At 40.2% G+C, this 18,164-nt stretch overlaps 1 protein-coding gene across 11 annotated transcripts in view; it reads left to right on the top strand.

Annotated features, from left to right (window-relative positions):
- Nucleotides 1-17,760, top strand: part of FBXO34 (F-box protein 34) — an 88,752-nt gene extending 70,992 nt beyond the window's left edge. For 10 of the 11 annotated variants that reach the window (XM_057542971.1, XM_057542973.1, XM_057542976.1 and 7 more), the window contains one exon: nucleotides 14,501-17,760. In XM_057542971.1, coding sequence (XP_057398954.1) covers nucleotides 14,501-16,649 — 2,149 coding nt within the window. In that variant the 3' untranslated portion in view covers nucleotides 16,650-17,760. Of the gene's footprint in view, nucleotides 1-11,574; nucleotides 11,665-14,500 lie in introns of those variants that run through there. The other variant, XM_007192899.2, reaches the window with a different exon arrangement.
- The last annotated feature ends 404 nt before the right edge of the window (nucleotides 17,761-18,164 follow it).

Genomic DNA, 18,164 nt, shown 5'->3' on the forward strand with positions numbered 1-18,164 from the left:
GCAGCTACTGATGATCATTGCCTAGGTCCGTTAATTCAATAAAGTTTGGAAAATGGTGATGTCTATTTCTATCATTCCTTCTATTTATTTTGAATCAAAACCTGTCGGGAAATAAAATTTAAGGCATTTAATGGCTTTAAGTGTATTTTATTTTGAATAAATATTTATTTGAATTAATATTCTCTCTCTCTCTGACTTTGTAGCAGTGGTTAAAATATAGTACATGATTTGGTGTTGAGATGTGCAATATGCTATATTGGGTAGCTGATAACTTCAGAATGACTTCAAACCCATGTAGTTCACCTAGTTAGGAAATTACCTTAGAGTGCTTAAAATATGTCTGCTTAGTATAGTTAACTTTGGTATTACTTACTGAAGACCTTGGTTTCAAAATTGTGCAGTTTTTTTGTAAAATTGTAGAAGGGAGGCTTGGAAGATGATCTGATTTTGTTGAGTTTTTTAGTCCTATTTCATAACTGCCACGTTTTACATTTGAGTATTTGTTTGTTTTGTTTTTATTTGTTTATTATTCATATATTTTTTGGCTGCATTGGTCTTCGTTGCTGTGCATGGGCTTTCTCTAGTTGTGACGAGCGGGGGCTACTCTTCATTGCATTGCGGTGACTTGTTGCAGAGCACGGGCTCTAGGCGCGTGGGCTTCCGTAGTTGTGGCGCACAGGCTTAGTTCCTCTGCGGCATGTGGGATCTTCCCGGACCAGGGCTCGAACCCATGTCCCCTGCATTGGTAGGCGGATTCTTAACCACCGCGCCACCAGGGAAGCCCTACATTTGAGTATTATTCACTGGTTTGTGGGGCCCACTTGGTATCTTTGATGACCTTCCAAATATTCCTATTAATATTTATAATATGACAGTATTTTTGTTTATGGAAAGAATTAATTTGTTTATTAGAAAAAAACCAGTCACCTCATTCGTATTTCATTTAAAGCAAGCAGCTGAAGCTGGGGACTAGGGAGTGATCTAAGGCCTAGTGGTCTGAGCAGCTCAATGAAGCTCCTAAGAATATCTGTGGTGGGGTTAATAGGGGAGGTTTTCTTCAGTAAATCTAAAAGTGACCAGATAATTAACTTCTTTCCTCTCATACATCCTTACTGACTTTCTTCTGTACTCTCTTCACATCTTGTTGTCAAGCTCAGTGCTCCTGAGGTGAGCCAATTTACCTTACTATTCATAGCTAGTAAGTGTGGTTGAATTTTTTCTTCAGATACATCTGCAATGGAATAAACCTGATTTTTTCAGTAGTTTGCCAGATGGATCTTCAGCAAGTTAATTACCTAACTCTAAAGAGTTACCTAACTCTTTAGAAAATAATGGTATCCCTTTAACAAATAGCAGTTTTGTTTTCTGAGGCTTCATCTTGCCCCCAATACCTTGTTGGATCCAACAGGCTATAGCCATCCAGTTGAGGTGCTTGTACAGTAGAGATGGATGTTACATTCTCACTCTGTTTTCCAGATTCAGGCTGTCTCATTTAGAATACATCATTCATTCAAATTCAACAAACATTTTTTTGAGTAAAACTCTGGGCAGCAGTTGTAAACCAGGCAGATTAAGGGTCCCTGTCCTTGGGAGGTTACATCTTAGTGAAATTATCCACAGAGTTCCCCAGGTCAAATTCTACATAAATTTCTCTTTTGCCCAATTGTCTGAACATATCCAAAGCTGCTTTTTGAGGAAAGTCAAAGAGAGTACCTTTGCATAGAGAGAGTAGAATACAAGCCAGTTTTTAAAATTTCACAACACAATGTTATCTTTGCTGGCTATGAGTTTGGTATGTAGAAAATAATGGAGCTTCTTTCACTAAACGAGACTTGCTAGTGATGTCTGCCTATTGTTATTTTCTTTTTATTCTAAGATTTTGTGCTGAATTGCTATTAATAGGTTTTCTTAGTTTAGATTTTCTGAAATAATGTTTCTTCTCTCTTCTCTCTGCCCACCTTTAGTGTTGGCTAGTAAGATTAAAATTTATTCTGATATTATTTGGTTGATCATTAGCTACTTCCAGGCCTTTGGGAAGTAGCTAAATGTAAATGATTATCACATATCCTGTATTTTTCAAGATAATCTCAACTTCAACTATTTTGTTCCATTTTTGGACAAATTTGGTTTTTAATTTAGACAGTAAGTGGTCCTTTAGGACAGTCCTCTTTAACCTGAATCCATGGACCCTGATGAACCTCAGGGAGGTGTGGTTTGTAAATCTCCTGAAACAATGATGCCAAACTTTGTAGATAAGTGCCCTTTAGTCAGGAGAGGCCTCTTTATTTTCATCAGAATTTCAGAGTGCTTATGGGGACTGCAAAATGGCTAATAACCACTGTATTCTGTATAAAAGAGATTTTAATTAATAGGAATGATGACATTTTTTCCCTTCCAGACATATTTTGCAGAAAGTTAGAAGACTGTCCAGCTGTTTACTATTGGAGCAGTGAGCTCTTGAATCATTTGAATTGTTCTTTAGAGCCACCTTAGGTTATACAGAGATCAAATTGAAATAGTTTTCTTGTTATTTTTCTTTCATGTGTTCTTAAAACATCACACTTTAACCTGTGAGTCCTTACACTTACCCCATTGTTACGGGCTGAATTGTGCACTCCTCCCACCTGCACATTTTGAAGCCTAACACCCCCGCCCCCCCCCGCAGTACTTCATAATGTGACTGAATTTGGAGAGGGGCTTTTAAAGAGGTAATTAAGGTAAAATGAGGTAGATAGGGTGGGCCCTAATGTAATCTAACTGGTGCCCTTAGAAGAAGAGGAAATTGGAACACAGAAGAGAGACACCGGGGGCATTTGTGCACAGAGGAAAGTCCGTGTGAGGCTACAATGAGAAGCCGACCATTGGCAAGCCAAGGAGAAAGGCCTCAGAACAAAGCCAAACCTGCCCGTACCTTGATCTTGGACTCCTAGCCTCCAGAACTGTGAGGAGTAACTGTTCTGTTGTTTAAGCCACCTAGTCTGTGGTATTTTGTATGGTAGCCCTAGCAAACTAATACACTTATGATGAAGTAGCAGTTGAGTGATAATGAAAACTATAGCAAGGCAACTATTTCTCTTTGTCCCAGTGCATTTTGGGACAAATGATAAAGTGTTGTGTATAGCTTCACATAATCTAGTGCCTGAAAGAGATGGTACGACCTATGAAATCTCAATAGAACATATTAATTTCTATTCTTATTGGTCTTATTCTTTATTGATTTGTTTTATCCTTTTACAATTTCCCGTTTGCCCATGGTTATATCTTAATGTCAGTCTCTTTTATTCTCTAGCATTTCTCATTTTATGGAACTAATTTTTATAAGTAGGTCTATTTTAAATCAACACCAGAACAGTATCTTTGTGTATTCTTCTGTGTGTGTCGTGTACAGTCATTCCAGCCCAGCTTTATTCAGTAATGTCATCTGTCCTTAGGCCTCTGTTCCAGGCCACCATACTTACATTCAATTTTTGAAGTTTCTCTTTGTCAGAAATAAATTTAAATATTTCTAATGATGTCTGCTTCTACTGCTAACTTGATTTGATACATTGGAACTTTTAGATTTGGAAATGAATGAAAGGCTAAGGGAACAATGTGTGTTTCTCAAATTTGCCATGAGGGCAGGAATTCCATCAGTTTTGTTTAGGCTGAAGCCCCATGGTCTAGCACAACACCTGGTTTCAAGGAAAATTAAATATTTGATCAATGAGTAGATTAATTTTAAGTAAGGGATCAAACCCAAGTATCCAAAATCAAACCCATAGCCCAGATTCTGCTGTTTCACAGACTTCTCAGTCTTTATTCATGACACTGAGAATAAGCTTGTTAAGGAGTACCTACTCCATCCACGTGTTCCTCATCTGCTCTCTTCCTCGTTGCATGGTGTGGTAGGTAAGAGCCTGGCCTCTGGCTCCTGACTGAGTGCACATCCATGCTCCTTGATGTGCTCATGTGATCTTGGCAAGTCCTTAATCTCCACACCTCTACTTTGGGTTCTTCATCAGCAATTGGAGATAATCAGAGTATACAATAAGAGTATACAATTTTCAAGTTTTTTTTGGAAATTACGAGCTTAGAACAATGCCTGGCACATGGTAAACATTTTAAACCTGTTAGAGCTAGTATTATCCTAGAGTAGAAACAGATTATTCTTACATATTTGTATCTTTTATCTCTAGTTCTACATTGATTTCTTTCTCTAGGCACAAAACCAATTCACTTCAAATAACCAAATCTTTGTCATCAAACTGGCATGGTTGGGACTTTCCTGGTGGCGCAGTGGTTAAGAATCCGCCTGCCAACGCAGGGGACACGGGTTCGATCCCTGGTCCGGGAAGATCCCACATGCAGCAGAGCAACTAAGCCCATGAGCCACAACTACTGAGCCTGCGCTCAAGAGTCCGCAAGCCACAACTACTGAGCCCACGTGCCACAACTACTGAAGCCTGCGTGCCTAGAGCCTGTGCTCTGCAACAAGAGAAGCCATGACAATGAGAAGCCTGCACACTGCCACGAAGAGTAGCCCCTGCTCACTGCAACTAGAGAAAGCCCGTGTACAGCAATGACGACCTAACACAGCCCAAAATAAAAACAAACAAATAAATAAATTTATTTAAAAAAAAAAACTGGGGGCTTCCCTGGTGGCGCAGTGGTTAAGAATCTGCCTGCCAATGCAGGGGACGCGAGTTCGAGCCCTGGTCCAGGAAGATCCCACATGTCGCGGAGCAACTAAGCCCGTGAGCCACAACTACTGAGCCCGTGTGCCACAACTACTGAAGCCCGCACGCCTAGAGCCCATGCTCCACAACAAGAGAAGCCACCGCAGTGAGAAGCCCGTGCACCACAACTAGAGAAAAGCCCACGCGTAGCAATGAAGACCCAATGCAGCCAAAAATAAATAAATAAAACAAATAAATTAAAAAAATAAAAACAAAAAAAAAGCTGGCATGGTTTTCGTGGTGGTAGCAATGTAAATTAGCATTAACCTGTTTGGAGATGGTTGGGCAAGATATATCCAGTCATAAAAATAGTGATACTCTGATTCATGAATTCCACTTCGAGAATCTTCTAAGGACATACCCTTAAATGCTTAAGAGATTGTATCCATGAAGATGTTATGTTATAATGTCAGGGCTGGAGGGAATGGTTTAATATATTCTGGCACTTACACATTTACAGTTGATGTGTCTGAAGACCGTGTAATAACATGGAAAATCTTTGTGATGAAAAGTAAAACATTGTATGTACAATATGATTACAACCATGTTAAATAAATACATACATCCAGGAATTTCCAGAGGATAGGGCTTGTAAGGGCTCTTTTAACCCCCTGACTTCTCAGATTCTGGATTTATATAAAGCTGGTTCTAAAGGCCCAAAGTTAACCCTGAAATTGAGTTCTTTATATCTTGTTATAAACCATTACCTTTCTTCCTATTTGGTTTGGGAGCTCCAGGTTTAGTTACATTCTGCAGAATGGGATTGGCCGTGGGGTTGCAAAGATGAACAGACCCTGTGGGTATTCAAGGAATAGTTTTCTATGAGATGTCTTATACAAGTACATAAAACCCACTATGTAGTTTTTGTCCAATAACGTGACAGTTTGGGCTCCTTGGTGCCTAATGGTTGGTTTTCTGTAGTGTAGATTTCTCACTTTTACCCCTGGAAAAATACTCATTTTTAACTTCAATATTAAACTGGCTTTAGTAAGCTCTATTAACAGCCTCAAAGCAACAACTTTTTCAGTTTTCTATTGACCATAAACTTCTTTTCTCTACAAGTGGTGATTCTTAACAAAGGGTACTTTAACCATGCAGTGCAGACTGCTACTTCAGTCTTGGTTCAGCAGATTCTAGAGGGATGTGGTAGAAGGAAGAGTAATTACTAAACAGCCGGGCACAGTCAGGACTGTGATTGAGGCTTATTTCTTTGATGAACACTGGGGGTCCTATTTCTGAAGTAATCCCCCACCCCTTCCACCGCCACCCAGGATTGCTGACAAAAATCTTAATTTGCCAGCTCATTTGTCTGCATTGATAATGCAAGCAAACTGTTTTTGCTTGATGCCTTAATGTTTGTTACCCTGAAGTTTTACTTTTTTACCTTTTCCCTTCCTGAGAGGATAAGCCATTTTAAAATTCAGATGTCTAATATATAAAATAGATAACTAATAAGGACCTACTGTATAGCACAGGGAACTCTTAATACTCTGTAATGACCTATATGGGAAAAGAATCTAAAAAAGAGTGGATATATGTATATGTATAACCAATACACTTTGCTGTACAGCAGAAACTAATGCAACATTGTAAATCAACTATACTCTAATAAAAATTAAAAATAAAATAAAATTTAGTTGTCTATAACAGTGTTAATGGGCCAGCTTGTGCCCAGTGGGCTATGTTAGGTGCTTGGCTCAAGATCGAGGCCCAAGATTGAGTGGTGTGAGTACATTGGCAGTCAAGCACAGTGTGGTGCTGCATTTATTTATACTCGAGAATTAGTTGCTATTCTCTGATTTTTTTCATATGAAATGTTATTTGGCACCTAATGGATTTTTGAACTGCATTCACGGTTGGCCTTAGAATCTTTAACATTTCTTCCCTAAAGGGGATGACATCCTTATGTCTGAGTTACATTTTGATCAAATAGGGCATATGTTAAAGCTCTGATTAGTTCTTTGAAAGTACTGCATGTGCAAATGATATCAAAAATTGTTGCCTTAAAAATATATAAATTCTATAAAAATATGTATGGAGGGAATTCCCTGGTGGCGCAGTGGATAAGACTCCATGCTCCCAATGCAGGGGGCCTGGGTTCGGTCCCTGGTCAGGGAACTAGATCCCACATTCATGCTGCAACTAAGAGTTCGCATGCCACAACTAAGGAGCCCACGTGCTGCAACTAAGACCCGGCGCAACCAAACAAATAAATATACTTTTAAAAATGTATGGAAGAATGATTGGTTTCAAAGTTTAAAAAAAGCATCAGCACACTCAAGGAAGTAACAGCTTTCTGTGCGAAAGAGTAGAGGTTTTCTTTTCCTTTGTTTTTTGTAAGAAATATTAGAATAGGAAAAATAAGTATAAACAAAGAATGCTGCTCCAGTTCCCCTTCTACAAGGATCAAGCCATTAGCAACTGCAGTCCAGCCTGAGGGGAATTCAGGATGGAGAAAAACAGGAGGCATTTTGTGCTTTGGACACATGGACCTAGATAGTTAAGATGCGTAGCTAAGGAATAATTTCAATGAACCCAGCTTCTTATATCTTCCCATACATAGAAAAGCACTGAAAGCATCCCCTTGAGACGTCTGTTCTTTGTGATTGGCAGTAATCTTTTGCTTAACTGCACGGCTTCTCCACCCCCCACCTCCCCACCCCCGCCCCCACGCTGATAAACCACATATATGCATCTTGCTTCCTCCCTTACCTTTCTGGAGCAGTTCCTCGGAGCTATCTGAGAGGCTGTCTCCTGGGCTATAGTACTCAGTGAGGTCCCCTAATAGAACTTAATGCACAACTTTTACATGGTGCATTTTTTTTTAAGTCGACGTAAGCAGTAGGGTTTTAACAGAAATGCTGAATATCTGAAAATTTGTGGAAGCAAAATTTTCTTGGTAATGCTCAGTGTACTTTTCAAAATGTGTTAATGATTTTGGGGGAACTAAACTTTTTATTAGGTTTCATTTGTTTTGATGTTCATTCTAGCAGGGACCACCAAATAGTAGATGTCTCATCAGCTTAGATAGCAGTAAATTGTGATATGCCAGAGTTTTGTGAGTATTTGGCATTATGTCACAGGAACAATAGGGAATAATTTTGTGAACTACTGTTCACAACATGGTAAATTTAACAAAACCTAATACTTCCACTTGTCTCTATTCCCAATTGTTATTTAATAATTGGTAAGAGCTGTAGTGAGTGTTTTGCCCTCCAGGCCCTTCCCTTTCCTCCTTACTTTAAGAAAAGGGGGGAGGGGTCCCATGTAAACTTGGATGATATCACTAAATCAGTATTTTGCAATACAATTAAAATGTGTTAGGTGTTGCTTCTGTTGCAGTCATAGTAGAAGAGCAAAGTAGTGGCTATGCATCTTAATTTGTAACCTTTTCAGGATGTTTTAGATACTTGGTTGTCCCATCAAGTTCATCATAAACCTTCATTTTCTGGAAGTTTTAAATCATATAGAATCTATGTTGCAGATAACTATGAAGCAGGTATGTCTTATATTTAAATACCATTGTGAATTCTGAGATTGATGAAAGCTGTGAGCAGTGAGTTCTTGAAAACCATGCATGTGTGTTTCCAAAGGCTATTTTCTGTATTCAGTATCTATTAACAGACAGTAAAGGATTTTTCCATTAAATTGTGCACTGCTAACCATCTAATCCTCCTGAAGCGAAGTTCAAAGTTCCCATGAAATGGTTTTAGGTAATATTACTTTAAAAAAAGGAGTGAACTCCCTCTCGGAAAAAAGCCAGTCCCCAATATTTTGGAACTCAGTTTGAGAAATACCGTCTTTTCTGGCTTAGAGTTTGTTCTGTTTTATTGTTAAGGTACTCTGAGAGTTGGATGCATTCCGTCAGTGCTTAGAGATTAATGGGAGTCTTTTCTTATGTCTCCACCTGTATTCACACCCTCCCGGTCTTGGCATTTTTTTCTGCTTTAATAGCCATAGGAGCAGTTTCTACATACTTTTAAATTGGTGTGGCTTCTTACGTTATATGATATGTCTGCTTTACATCATCACAGTACTGTGTAGAGGTTTTATGTGGCACTTAAGAAAAACTGACCCCAGTTTGAAAGATAGAAGCTCTTTGAATAGATGCTGTCAGAATTATTTAATTCTATTTGTGTCATGATTGAACCTAGGATTTTAATTTTTATTTATTTATTTTTGTAAGCAAGGAAAATATAGATCCGGGAGACTTATCTGATTCTAATCTTAATTCTTCTACTGTCTACCTGTGGGGCTTCAAAAGTCATATTAGCTCTGTCACCTCATTTGCAAAAAATAAGGATTTTGTTTATATACGTGGAGTACTTTGTTGAAATTGCTTATCGTTTCTATAAAGGTCCAGTGAAGAAGGCGGTCATAAGATGTTCTCTGGAAGCTTTTATGTTTTTAAGAAACAGTCATTTATTTACTGTACACTTTTTTTCCCCTCTGCAGGTACCATGGGAGGGATATTTCAGGGACTATTCTATGTTTATTCCTCTAACCTTTTGTAAATAAAGAGTAGCTCCTGTTATACTAATAAATGACTCCTCTTTGGAATTAGCATTCCTGAAGCTTTAATAAAGTAGAAAGAAAAAGGAAACACCTTATCTGCTAGCCTGTTTAGATGGGCAAGGCTGTGGACTAAGAGTGACAAGTTAGGAAACAGGCCTTCAATGTTAGGCTTCCTATTAGCACTAAGTCTGTTAGCACTAAGAGAAATCTTGTCCTTTCTCGTATTCTGATCCCATATTGCCATTTGATTCCTCATTGATCAAGTTCAGTCCTCTATAGACTAGAGTTAGTGTGATTCTTTAGACTTTAGCATTTATCTAGGCCTTTTTGCAAAGTTAAATTCTCTTCCATGGCTTAATTTTTGGATAGTACAATATGTTTAGGTTAGAGTTTTTCCGCTTTTTTGAGCTGAAATCAGAAATTAAGAGTCAATAAAGAATACTGGAATTATTTGAAAGCAAGAGTTTGGTCTTTACTGGAGGAAAGTTTTTCAAGTTTTAATTGATTCATTATTATACTCAGTTTATTCCTGGAAAGGATTTAAGGTGACAGGTATGTACAAAGACTTTCTCCTTTATAGCCAAACTTCGTGAAAAAGTTGCTAACATTCACTTTTTCACCTTCCATTCACTCCTTCACCATGAATTTTTGGCTCTGCCCTACTCGCCCACTGCAGTTCCTCACAGCAGAGTCACCAGGGGTCTCCATCACTAACTGGACACAACTCTTTTTTTCTTTCCTTTTTTTTTGCCACGCCGCGTGACTTGTGGGATCTTAGTTCCCCAACCAGGGATTGAACTTGGGCCCTCGGCAATGACAGTGTGGAGTCCTAACCACTGGACTGCCAGGGGATTCCCCCAGACAGAATTCTTTATATGACCTTGCTGTAGGGTGTGTGATTGCTCTTTATTTTTATGTACACTTTTTCTTATTATAACGGTAATATATGCAATATATGTTCATTGTGAAAATTTTGGAAAAAGACATACGTAATCTCTGTCCAGAAAACTTTTTCCTCATTGAATTTCTGTCACAACTGTCTTGTTTCTTTCCTCATTTTCTCTTGGCCAGATTTGTGTCAGTCTGCCTACTAGATATCTCTAGCTTGCATGCAGCATTTTTAAAAAACTGAACTTACCTTTTCCCCTGCTCCAAATCTGCTCAGCTACCTTTGTCACCATCTCACTAAAAGGTACCACTCTTCATCCAGTTGCTGTAGCCTTGAGGACCCATCCTTGACTCCTCTCCCTCAACCTCCATTTACCATCAGTAGCTAAAATCCTGCCTGTTCTTCCTTTCTAACCCATTTACTTCTGTCTGTCCACCTTAGCTGGGACTTTGATTATTTCTCACCTACCTCTTGAATTTTTAGGACTTTGTTTATCTTCCTTCAGGGCTTTTCTGACCTGTTTCTGTACCCTCAAGACTAAGCTTGGTGCTGGTGGTCTCCTCTCTTCCTTTCATACACTCCTTCCTTCTCTGTCCTCTCCTTCCCCCTTCCTCCCCTTGTGGACTCCCAGCACCTGTACTATCCTTATAACACATATCACATGCTGTCGTAATTGCCTATTTGATTTTCTGTCTCCTTAAGGGCAGTAACTATGTCTTATTCATAATTGCACCACTAATATCCAGCCCAGAGTGTTTAGTAAATTTCAGATAATAAATGGATAGAAAAAAATGGGTGGCAGTTAGTATGAAAAAAGTTTGAAGCTATTCCGTTAGTTTTATGGCTCTGCCTGCCTTAAAATTTGTGCATTAGGTGATATGATTGGCCTTCATCTACTTGGTCCTGTGGTAATGGTCTGTGAACAAGCTTCCAAAGTGTGAATTATGGTAGGGCAGGAGTGAATTATGGTAGGGCAGGAGTGAAGCTGTGATAGGTTGGCTGGGGTGGGCTCCATGACCTTGCATTTCATTGATAAAGAGGTTAGGCTTTCCTGTAGCTAACAACAGTGTAGCAGAGGTAAGATATGACAGCTAAAACTAGGGCAGTTGTGCTAGGGATGAACAAGAAGGGAGGGTGACTTGGTGATTGGATGGGAGGAGGAATCGAAGTGACTCAGCTTTCTGGCTTGGTTGACCAGGTACTTGGTGCTGTCATTGAATAGTCATTTTGATTTTTGAGATTCTTTTTGACATCCAGGTGAGTATGTCTGTTAGGCATGTAATAGGATATGAAGTTTGGGAGAGCATACCACTGGGGAGTCATGAATCTGTGGTCATTAAAACTATGAGGTCACTTAGATATATAGCTTAAGAGTAATAATGGTCTAGAAAAAGAAAGAACTCTGAGGAATACATCAGTGCTTAGAGGCTGGAGAAGAAGAGAGCTGGGAAAGCAGTGTCAAAGAAACTGAGGAGTTGGAGTTGGAGAGGAAATTTGGCAATAAAATGGCCATTGACTTTTTTGGTGTTTTAAAGAGAATAACAGGTAAGAAGATGGGTCTGTCTTTACGCATCTTTTAGAGTAGACGCTTCAGTATGGACTGTCTGATTGGCTTTTTGTTGGGCAGTTCCACCTCACCCCTGTCAGTAGCCCAGCCCCCCAGCCCCAATCCAGAACCCTCCTGACACACTTAGATCTAACACATGACCTTTAAGTTCCCTTCCAAATTAAATCTAAGGTTAAAAACAGATTGTTGGCCCAGTCCCAGAAATTCTGATTCAATGGGCCCAGGGATCTTAACTTTTTACAAGGACATTTCTGAGTGTCTAATGAACACTCATGTATGGGTAGGTGCTATAAACCCTGCATTAAAGCAGGACTTTAATAAAGCAGGACTTTATCGTGGCGAACTTTTAAAATACTTTTGTGCGAAGAGATTGGCAACCATGGAAACCTGGCTGGAGCTTTCTGCAGTGCCTGTCTGTATTTGAGGGGGTGAGTTGGGGGTGGGTGGGGAAAGCACCACCATCTGATGTAATCTGTTAGAGATGTAAAGTTTTTATTTTATGAATTTTTGCAGTAGATGCCCTTGATGCTCTGCATCATATCCTCGTGGTCCACCACTGATTTCAACCCAGACTCAGATTTTTGCCGTTTCTTTGAGTCTTGCCAGCACTTTTCTGTCTCAGGGCCTTCAAGCCCAGCACAGGAAGGGGGAGAGGTTAATACTCCAGCCATCCTTCAGCCAGTGGAGGACGTGAGCCTGTGCCTAAAGGTTCTGCTTCCTTTGGGGGTCCCACAGAATCACCACCCACCCTCCAGCAGCCACCCTGGTTGCATCGAATGACCTTATTGGCTTTTTTCATTCGCTGTTGTACCTTTCTTCACTTTTGTTCCATGGGATCATCTTCTGTTTTAATCCCGCTGAAACCTTGTCTATTAGTAATGTATCAGTTGAGCTGACTTTACAGGTTAATATACGCAAACAGAAGCCATCTGCAATCACATTAGTTTCTTCCAAATGTTGCTGTCTATCAATAATGGCACCTAAAATAATTTGTGGGGGAGGAATGCGAAGAGAACATATTGTGTGATGCAGAGTGGCACACACATTGCTGAAGTTTAAATTTATTCACAGACATTCTGTAATGAGATCATTATGTGAGAATTAATTGGATTTTTCAACAACCTCCATTTCTTAGATTTCACTTAGAGAGGGATTGAAGGGATATGAAAAACCAGAAAACTGTTGACACAGAGAGATGGCACTAGATGTGCCTCTTTTATTCACTTATTTTATTCATATATCTTTATCTTGTTCTTGAAGAATTCTGGGTGGCTCTTTTTATAAGACTAAATTATAGATATAGAACATAATGTTTCTATAATTCTATAAAATATAAAGCTATTAAAAATGCTGTAGTGCACAAAGGGGGGAGATCTCAACAGATGTAGGATATAATTGCTAAAGATAAGAAACAAATCAATCTGATCTGTTTCAGGGGTATCTTTTAAAAGGTACTTTGTGTGCCTTAAAAGTAAGATTTCTCTTTACCTAGCTGGAAGATATTCATATCCATATTTCTTCTTTTAGCTGAGACTGGACTCTAGGAATTAAATTTGAAGTGAAAGGTAAATTTGTTCTGGATGATCACTTTCATTCTTGATGAATAAAACTGATACCTGAAAGCAGTTCCCATGGAGGCTGCCGCATTGCAGGCACTGGGTAAATGTTATGGAGCGAATGAGAAAGTGATATGCTGGATTGCCCCATGTGTATGTCTCAGACTTTGTCCCCAGGAGCGAGAGTGGGTGCGAGCCCATGTGCTTAGGCCTGTGGAAGCTCTTGCTCTTGCTCCACATCTGTGACTGCAGATGTTTATTTTGGTCTGTAGGCTTACTTTGTAGGAGACCAGGCATCCCTACAAGACACTTTTTCCTCAATCCAGGGTGTTCTGTGTAGCAATGGGATATTTTGACATACAAATTGACAAAATCATTAAATAATCTAGTATTCCAACCCCTCAGTTAACATTTCAACTCAAACCCAGAGAGGAAGTGACTTACCCAAGGTAAAATCACCCTGTCTAGCTAATTAGTGATATGACAAGGATTAGAACACATATCTCTGCATGTAATCATCTTTATAATTTCTAAAATGGTTACCATCTCCACCCCTAGCCAGGGAACAAAACAGGCACTGTTTTTCTGAACTAGTGAATTAATAAAGATTTGGGCTTTGTATTTAATTTGCAGAAAATTTAACAGTTAAGAGCTTACAAAAGTAGATTGTTTAGAAAATCAACACTAATAGATGGGCAAAGCAACATAAGCAGACAAGTGAAAATACAGATATCTAAAATATTCAACAGTATGGGAATAGCTTAGAAAGCAATATAACAATTTTGATAGACTGTTTTGCAATCAATAAAATGCTAGTTGTGATGACTTAGAAAGAAATAGTGTTACTATACTAGAGATTCTGGATGGGTTCCTTTTATACTTTCGTTTCTTCTTTACTGTGCCTTGTACTGACCCTTGAGTGTTCTTAGTAAGTTCAAATTTCTTTACATTTAAAGCACTAATTTTATGTATAGAATGTTAACTGATGTCAGTCTGAAATTCACGTAGTCTAGTCAGTCTGAAATTCACCCATTTATTTTCTGGCCTGTATACCACGGAAAGTAGTTATTTTTGCTTTTGTTGTTCTTGATTTGTACGTTAAAAACTAGCTGAAATGAGAGTTGGTAAAGATTTAGTGAACTGATAGAAAATGTTTCTATTACTTGCTAGAACCATCTGAGTGTAAGTTTAAAAAAAAAAAAAGCTTTTCTAAAAATGAAATCAGTATCTTAATCAAATGTGTATTTCCTCCTTGTAGAGCCTCTGTTATGCACCTAAAGCCATACTGGAAACTCCAGAAGAAAGTGCGACCTTTGGAAATCAGCAAGGAAACTCTGAGAACTCCTATGAGCCACCAACAGGCTATAAATGATGAAAAATGCAGAGCTAGTTGTATGAAACCAAGTGTCTTTCCTTCAGCCTCTCTTGGTAAAGCATCATCTCGAAAGCCTTTTGGAATCCTTTCTCCAAATGTTCTGTGCAGTATGAGTGGGAAGAGTCCTGAAGAGAGCAGCTTGAATGTTAAAACCAAGAAGAATGCATCGTCTGCAACAATCCACCAGGGTGAAGAAGGGGAAGGGCCGCTTGATATCTGGGCTGTTGTGAAACCGGGAAATACCAAGGAAAAGATTGCATTCTTTGCAGCCCACCAGTGTAGTAATAGAATAGGATCTATGAAAATAAAAAGCTCCTGGGATATTGATGGGAGAGCTACTAAAAGAAGGAAAAAATCAGGGGATCTTAAAAAAACCAAGATACAGTTGGAAAGGATGAAGGAAGTCAACAGCAGATGCTACCAACCTGAGCCTTTTGCGTGTGGCATCGAGCACTGTTCTGTGCATTACGTGAGTGACAACGGGGACGGAGTCTATGCCGGGAGGCCTTTGTCGGTCATACAAATGGTTGCCTTCCTCGAGCAAAGAGCCAGTGCTCTGCTAGCCAGTTGTGCGAAAAACTGCACTAACTCACCTGCTGTGGTGCGGTTTTCCGGGCAATCCAGAGGTGTGCCCCCAGCCCCCGAGCCCTTGTCTGCCCCAGGAGCATGTGAAGAACCCATGGAAAGGAGAAATCCTGAGGTTGGTGAACCACAGAGTGAGCCAGTCCGTGTCCTTGACATGGTAGCCAGGCTGGAGTCCGAGTGCCTGAAGCGGCAGAGCCAGCGTGAGCCTGGGAGCCTCTCGAGGAATAACAGCTTCCGTCGCAATGTGGGCCGTGTGTTGCTTGTGAGTGGCACCCAGGCTGAGGAAAGCAAAACAAACAAAGGCGCCTTGGAGGTACCTGACACTCAGGTGAAAACTGTGGGGTCTGTATCTGTGGACTGTGGCCCCTTAAGGGCTGACCACTGTCCTCCTAAGGGGGACCAGGCCTGGGACGGTGCTCCTCGGGGCTGTCCCTCATTGCCAGCAGGCGTGAGTTTGCACACGGACAGTGCAGAATTAGAGCCAGACCAGCAGACTGCCATGAAAAACAGCAATAGACATGATGTGGAAATGACAGAGGAACTTGTTGGGTCACCTTTTCCTCCTCGCACCTGTCCCCAACCCATTGAATTGCCCCCAGATGCTATTGATGGTATGAGTGAAGAGCTTGTGCCTCTTGCTAGCCAAAATCCTGATCAGAGAAGAAAAGAATCTTTGTGCATTAGTATCACTGTGTCCAAGGTAGAGAAAGACCAGCCTTCCAGTTCAAAGTCCTGCGAAGACCCGCTTCCAGGGATGTTGTTTTTTTTGCCATCTGGTCAGCACCAGCCGGGCTGTTCCCAGCGGAATGAAAGCACGACAGAAGAGTCTTCCGAGGCCAGTCAGCTTGACGAGGCTGCTGAGGGTGACTGTGCATCTGAGGAGAAAAGTGTCTCGGCTGATTCATTTGTCCCGCTGGCTTCTGTGGAAAGTACATTACCAGTGCTTGAGGCATCCAGTTGGAAGAAGCAGGTGTCGCATGACTTTCTGGAGACCAGGTTTAAAATCCAGCAGCTTCTGGAGCCTCAGCAGTACATGGCTTTTCTGCCCCACCACATTATGGTGAAAATCTTCAGGTTACTTCCCACTAAGAGTTTAGTGGCTCTTAAATGTACCTGCTGCTATTTCAAGTTTATCATTGAATATTACAATATCAGGCCAGCAGATTCTCGCTGGGTTCGGGATCCACGCTATAGAGAGGATCCGTGCAAGCAGTGCAAGAAAAAATATGTGAAAGGGGACGTGTCCCTGTGCCGGTGGCACCCCAAGCCCTATTGCCAGGCATTGCCCTATGGGCCGGGATACTGGATGTGCTGCCACCGGTCTCAGAAGGGCTTCCCTGGCTGTAAGCTGGGGCTTCATGACAATCACTGGGTCCCTGCTTGCCATAGCTTTAATCGGGCAATCCATAAGAAAGCAAAAGGGACTGAAACTGAAGAGGAGTACTAAAGTTTATGTGCGAGGCAACGGACTGATTTTTAAAACTGCAAAACACCACCGAGATACGCCGTTCCAGTGAGTGTTGCTTGCCTCTCAGTCTTCGCTCCAGGAGAATCTCTGCTACTCCATCAGGACCGCCATTGCTCAGGCATCTTAAATCTCTGAATTTACGAGCTGTACAAGAAAATCGGTCTCATCGTTTTCTAGTGGTGCCTCATGTTTGATCCAGGGTTGTATCCCCCAGTTTGATCCACTTGGCTGTGAATAACTATGCCTGTTTTCCCAAACCAAATCCTTCTTCAAAGGATTGTTCAAAGAAGACTTGCCACCGTCAAGAATGTTCAGCAGAGTTCATCGCAGACTATGCAGGCAATCCCCAAAAAGGGGTTCTGGGCGTGTTTTGAGCACTGGCACCATGTCTGAAATAAGTGAATAGTGTCCTATGAAAAGAATAGCAGTACTCTTGGGTGAAAAGTATGCTTACAAAGAAAAGTTAGGCACCTTACCTTAGACCTTGTATGCTTGATCTGTGAGATTGATGTTTGTGGTTGGAGATGGATTTCATGCCCTGTGGTGTTTACAGTGTATATAATGGTTGTGTTTTCATAGGGCTATGAAAGTGCACATTAAACCCGAGCGCCTTTACTTTAGATGAGTGCTTTTGGCCCCTCTGTAAATAACACTATTAAAATCCAGTTGTGAATAGCGGACAGCTGACTGAACATAATCACCACAATGCAGCTAGGATAGTGTTGCAGCTACAATTGTGTGGGTTTTTTTTTGGTTTTTTGTTTTTTTGGTCTCGTCTCAAATTTGTATAAAATATGAATGTTTCCCAAATAAACTATGAATGTTTTCTGTATAATATATGAATGTTTCTGAGAAGAAACTCTAAATAGTTAAGAGGTTAACCTGTTGAAAGGATACCAAATGATGGTTTAACTGGACAACCTTAAAAAATTAGCATAGAGAACAATCCTTTGTTATATTTTAGTGATTCACCAAGAATGAGAGAATATTATATAGTCAGATTATAACATTCTTGTCTATTTTATTCTTTCTGTCTGGTTACAAATTTTTTTTAACTTCAATAAAAACATGCATCTTAAATGGGACCTGAGTTTTGCAGATGTGTTTTCTTTTTTTGAGGTAATATTGATGAGGGATATTGTGAACTGAATCCTAAGAATTAAAAAAAAAATTTTTGAGTTGTTGGAAGGGGAGAGAGAATTCTTTTCTACCACTGGAAAGAGACCATCTTCACTTAACATTATGAGCTTACATTTTTGCAACCCTTTAACACTTAGTTTGAATTTGTTGTCTGCCCAGCACCCTCTGTATTTCCTGTTGGATGAGGTATTATTATCTATGCATAATGAGTTAATTGTTTAGAAGTCATGGAGAATATATTCAGACCTATGGTCATGTAACACTTGGCAGGGCTGGAAGGTATCTGGCCCCAGAAAGCTGCTGTGGAGGACCTAGAAGCTAGGTTGGCTTGAAATTGAGTACCCACCAAAAAAG

Source organism: Balaenoptera acutorostrata, chromosome 3 (assembly GCF_949987535.1).
Source record: "Balaenoptera acutorostrata chromosome 3, mBalAcu1.1, whole genome shotgun sequence".
Lineage (NCBI taxonomy): Eukaryota > Metazoa > Chordata > Mammalia > Artiodactyla > Balaenopteridae > Balaenoptera > Balaenoptera acutorostrata.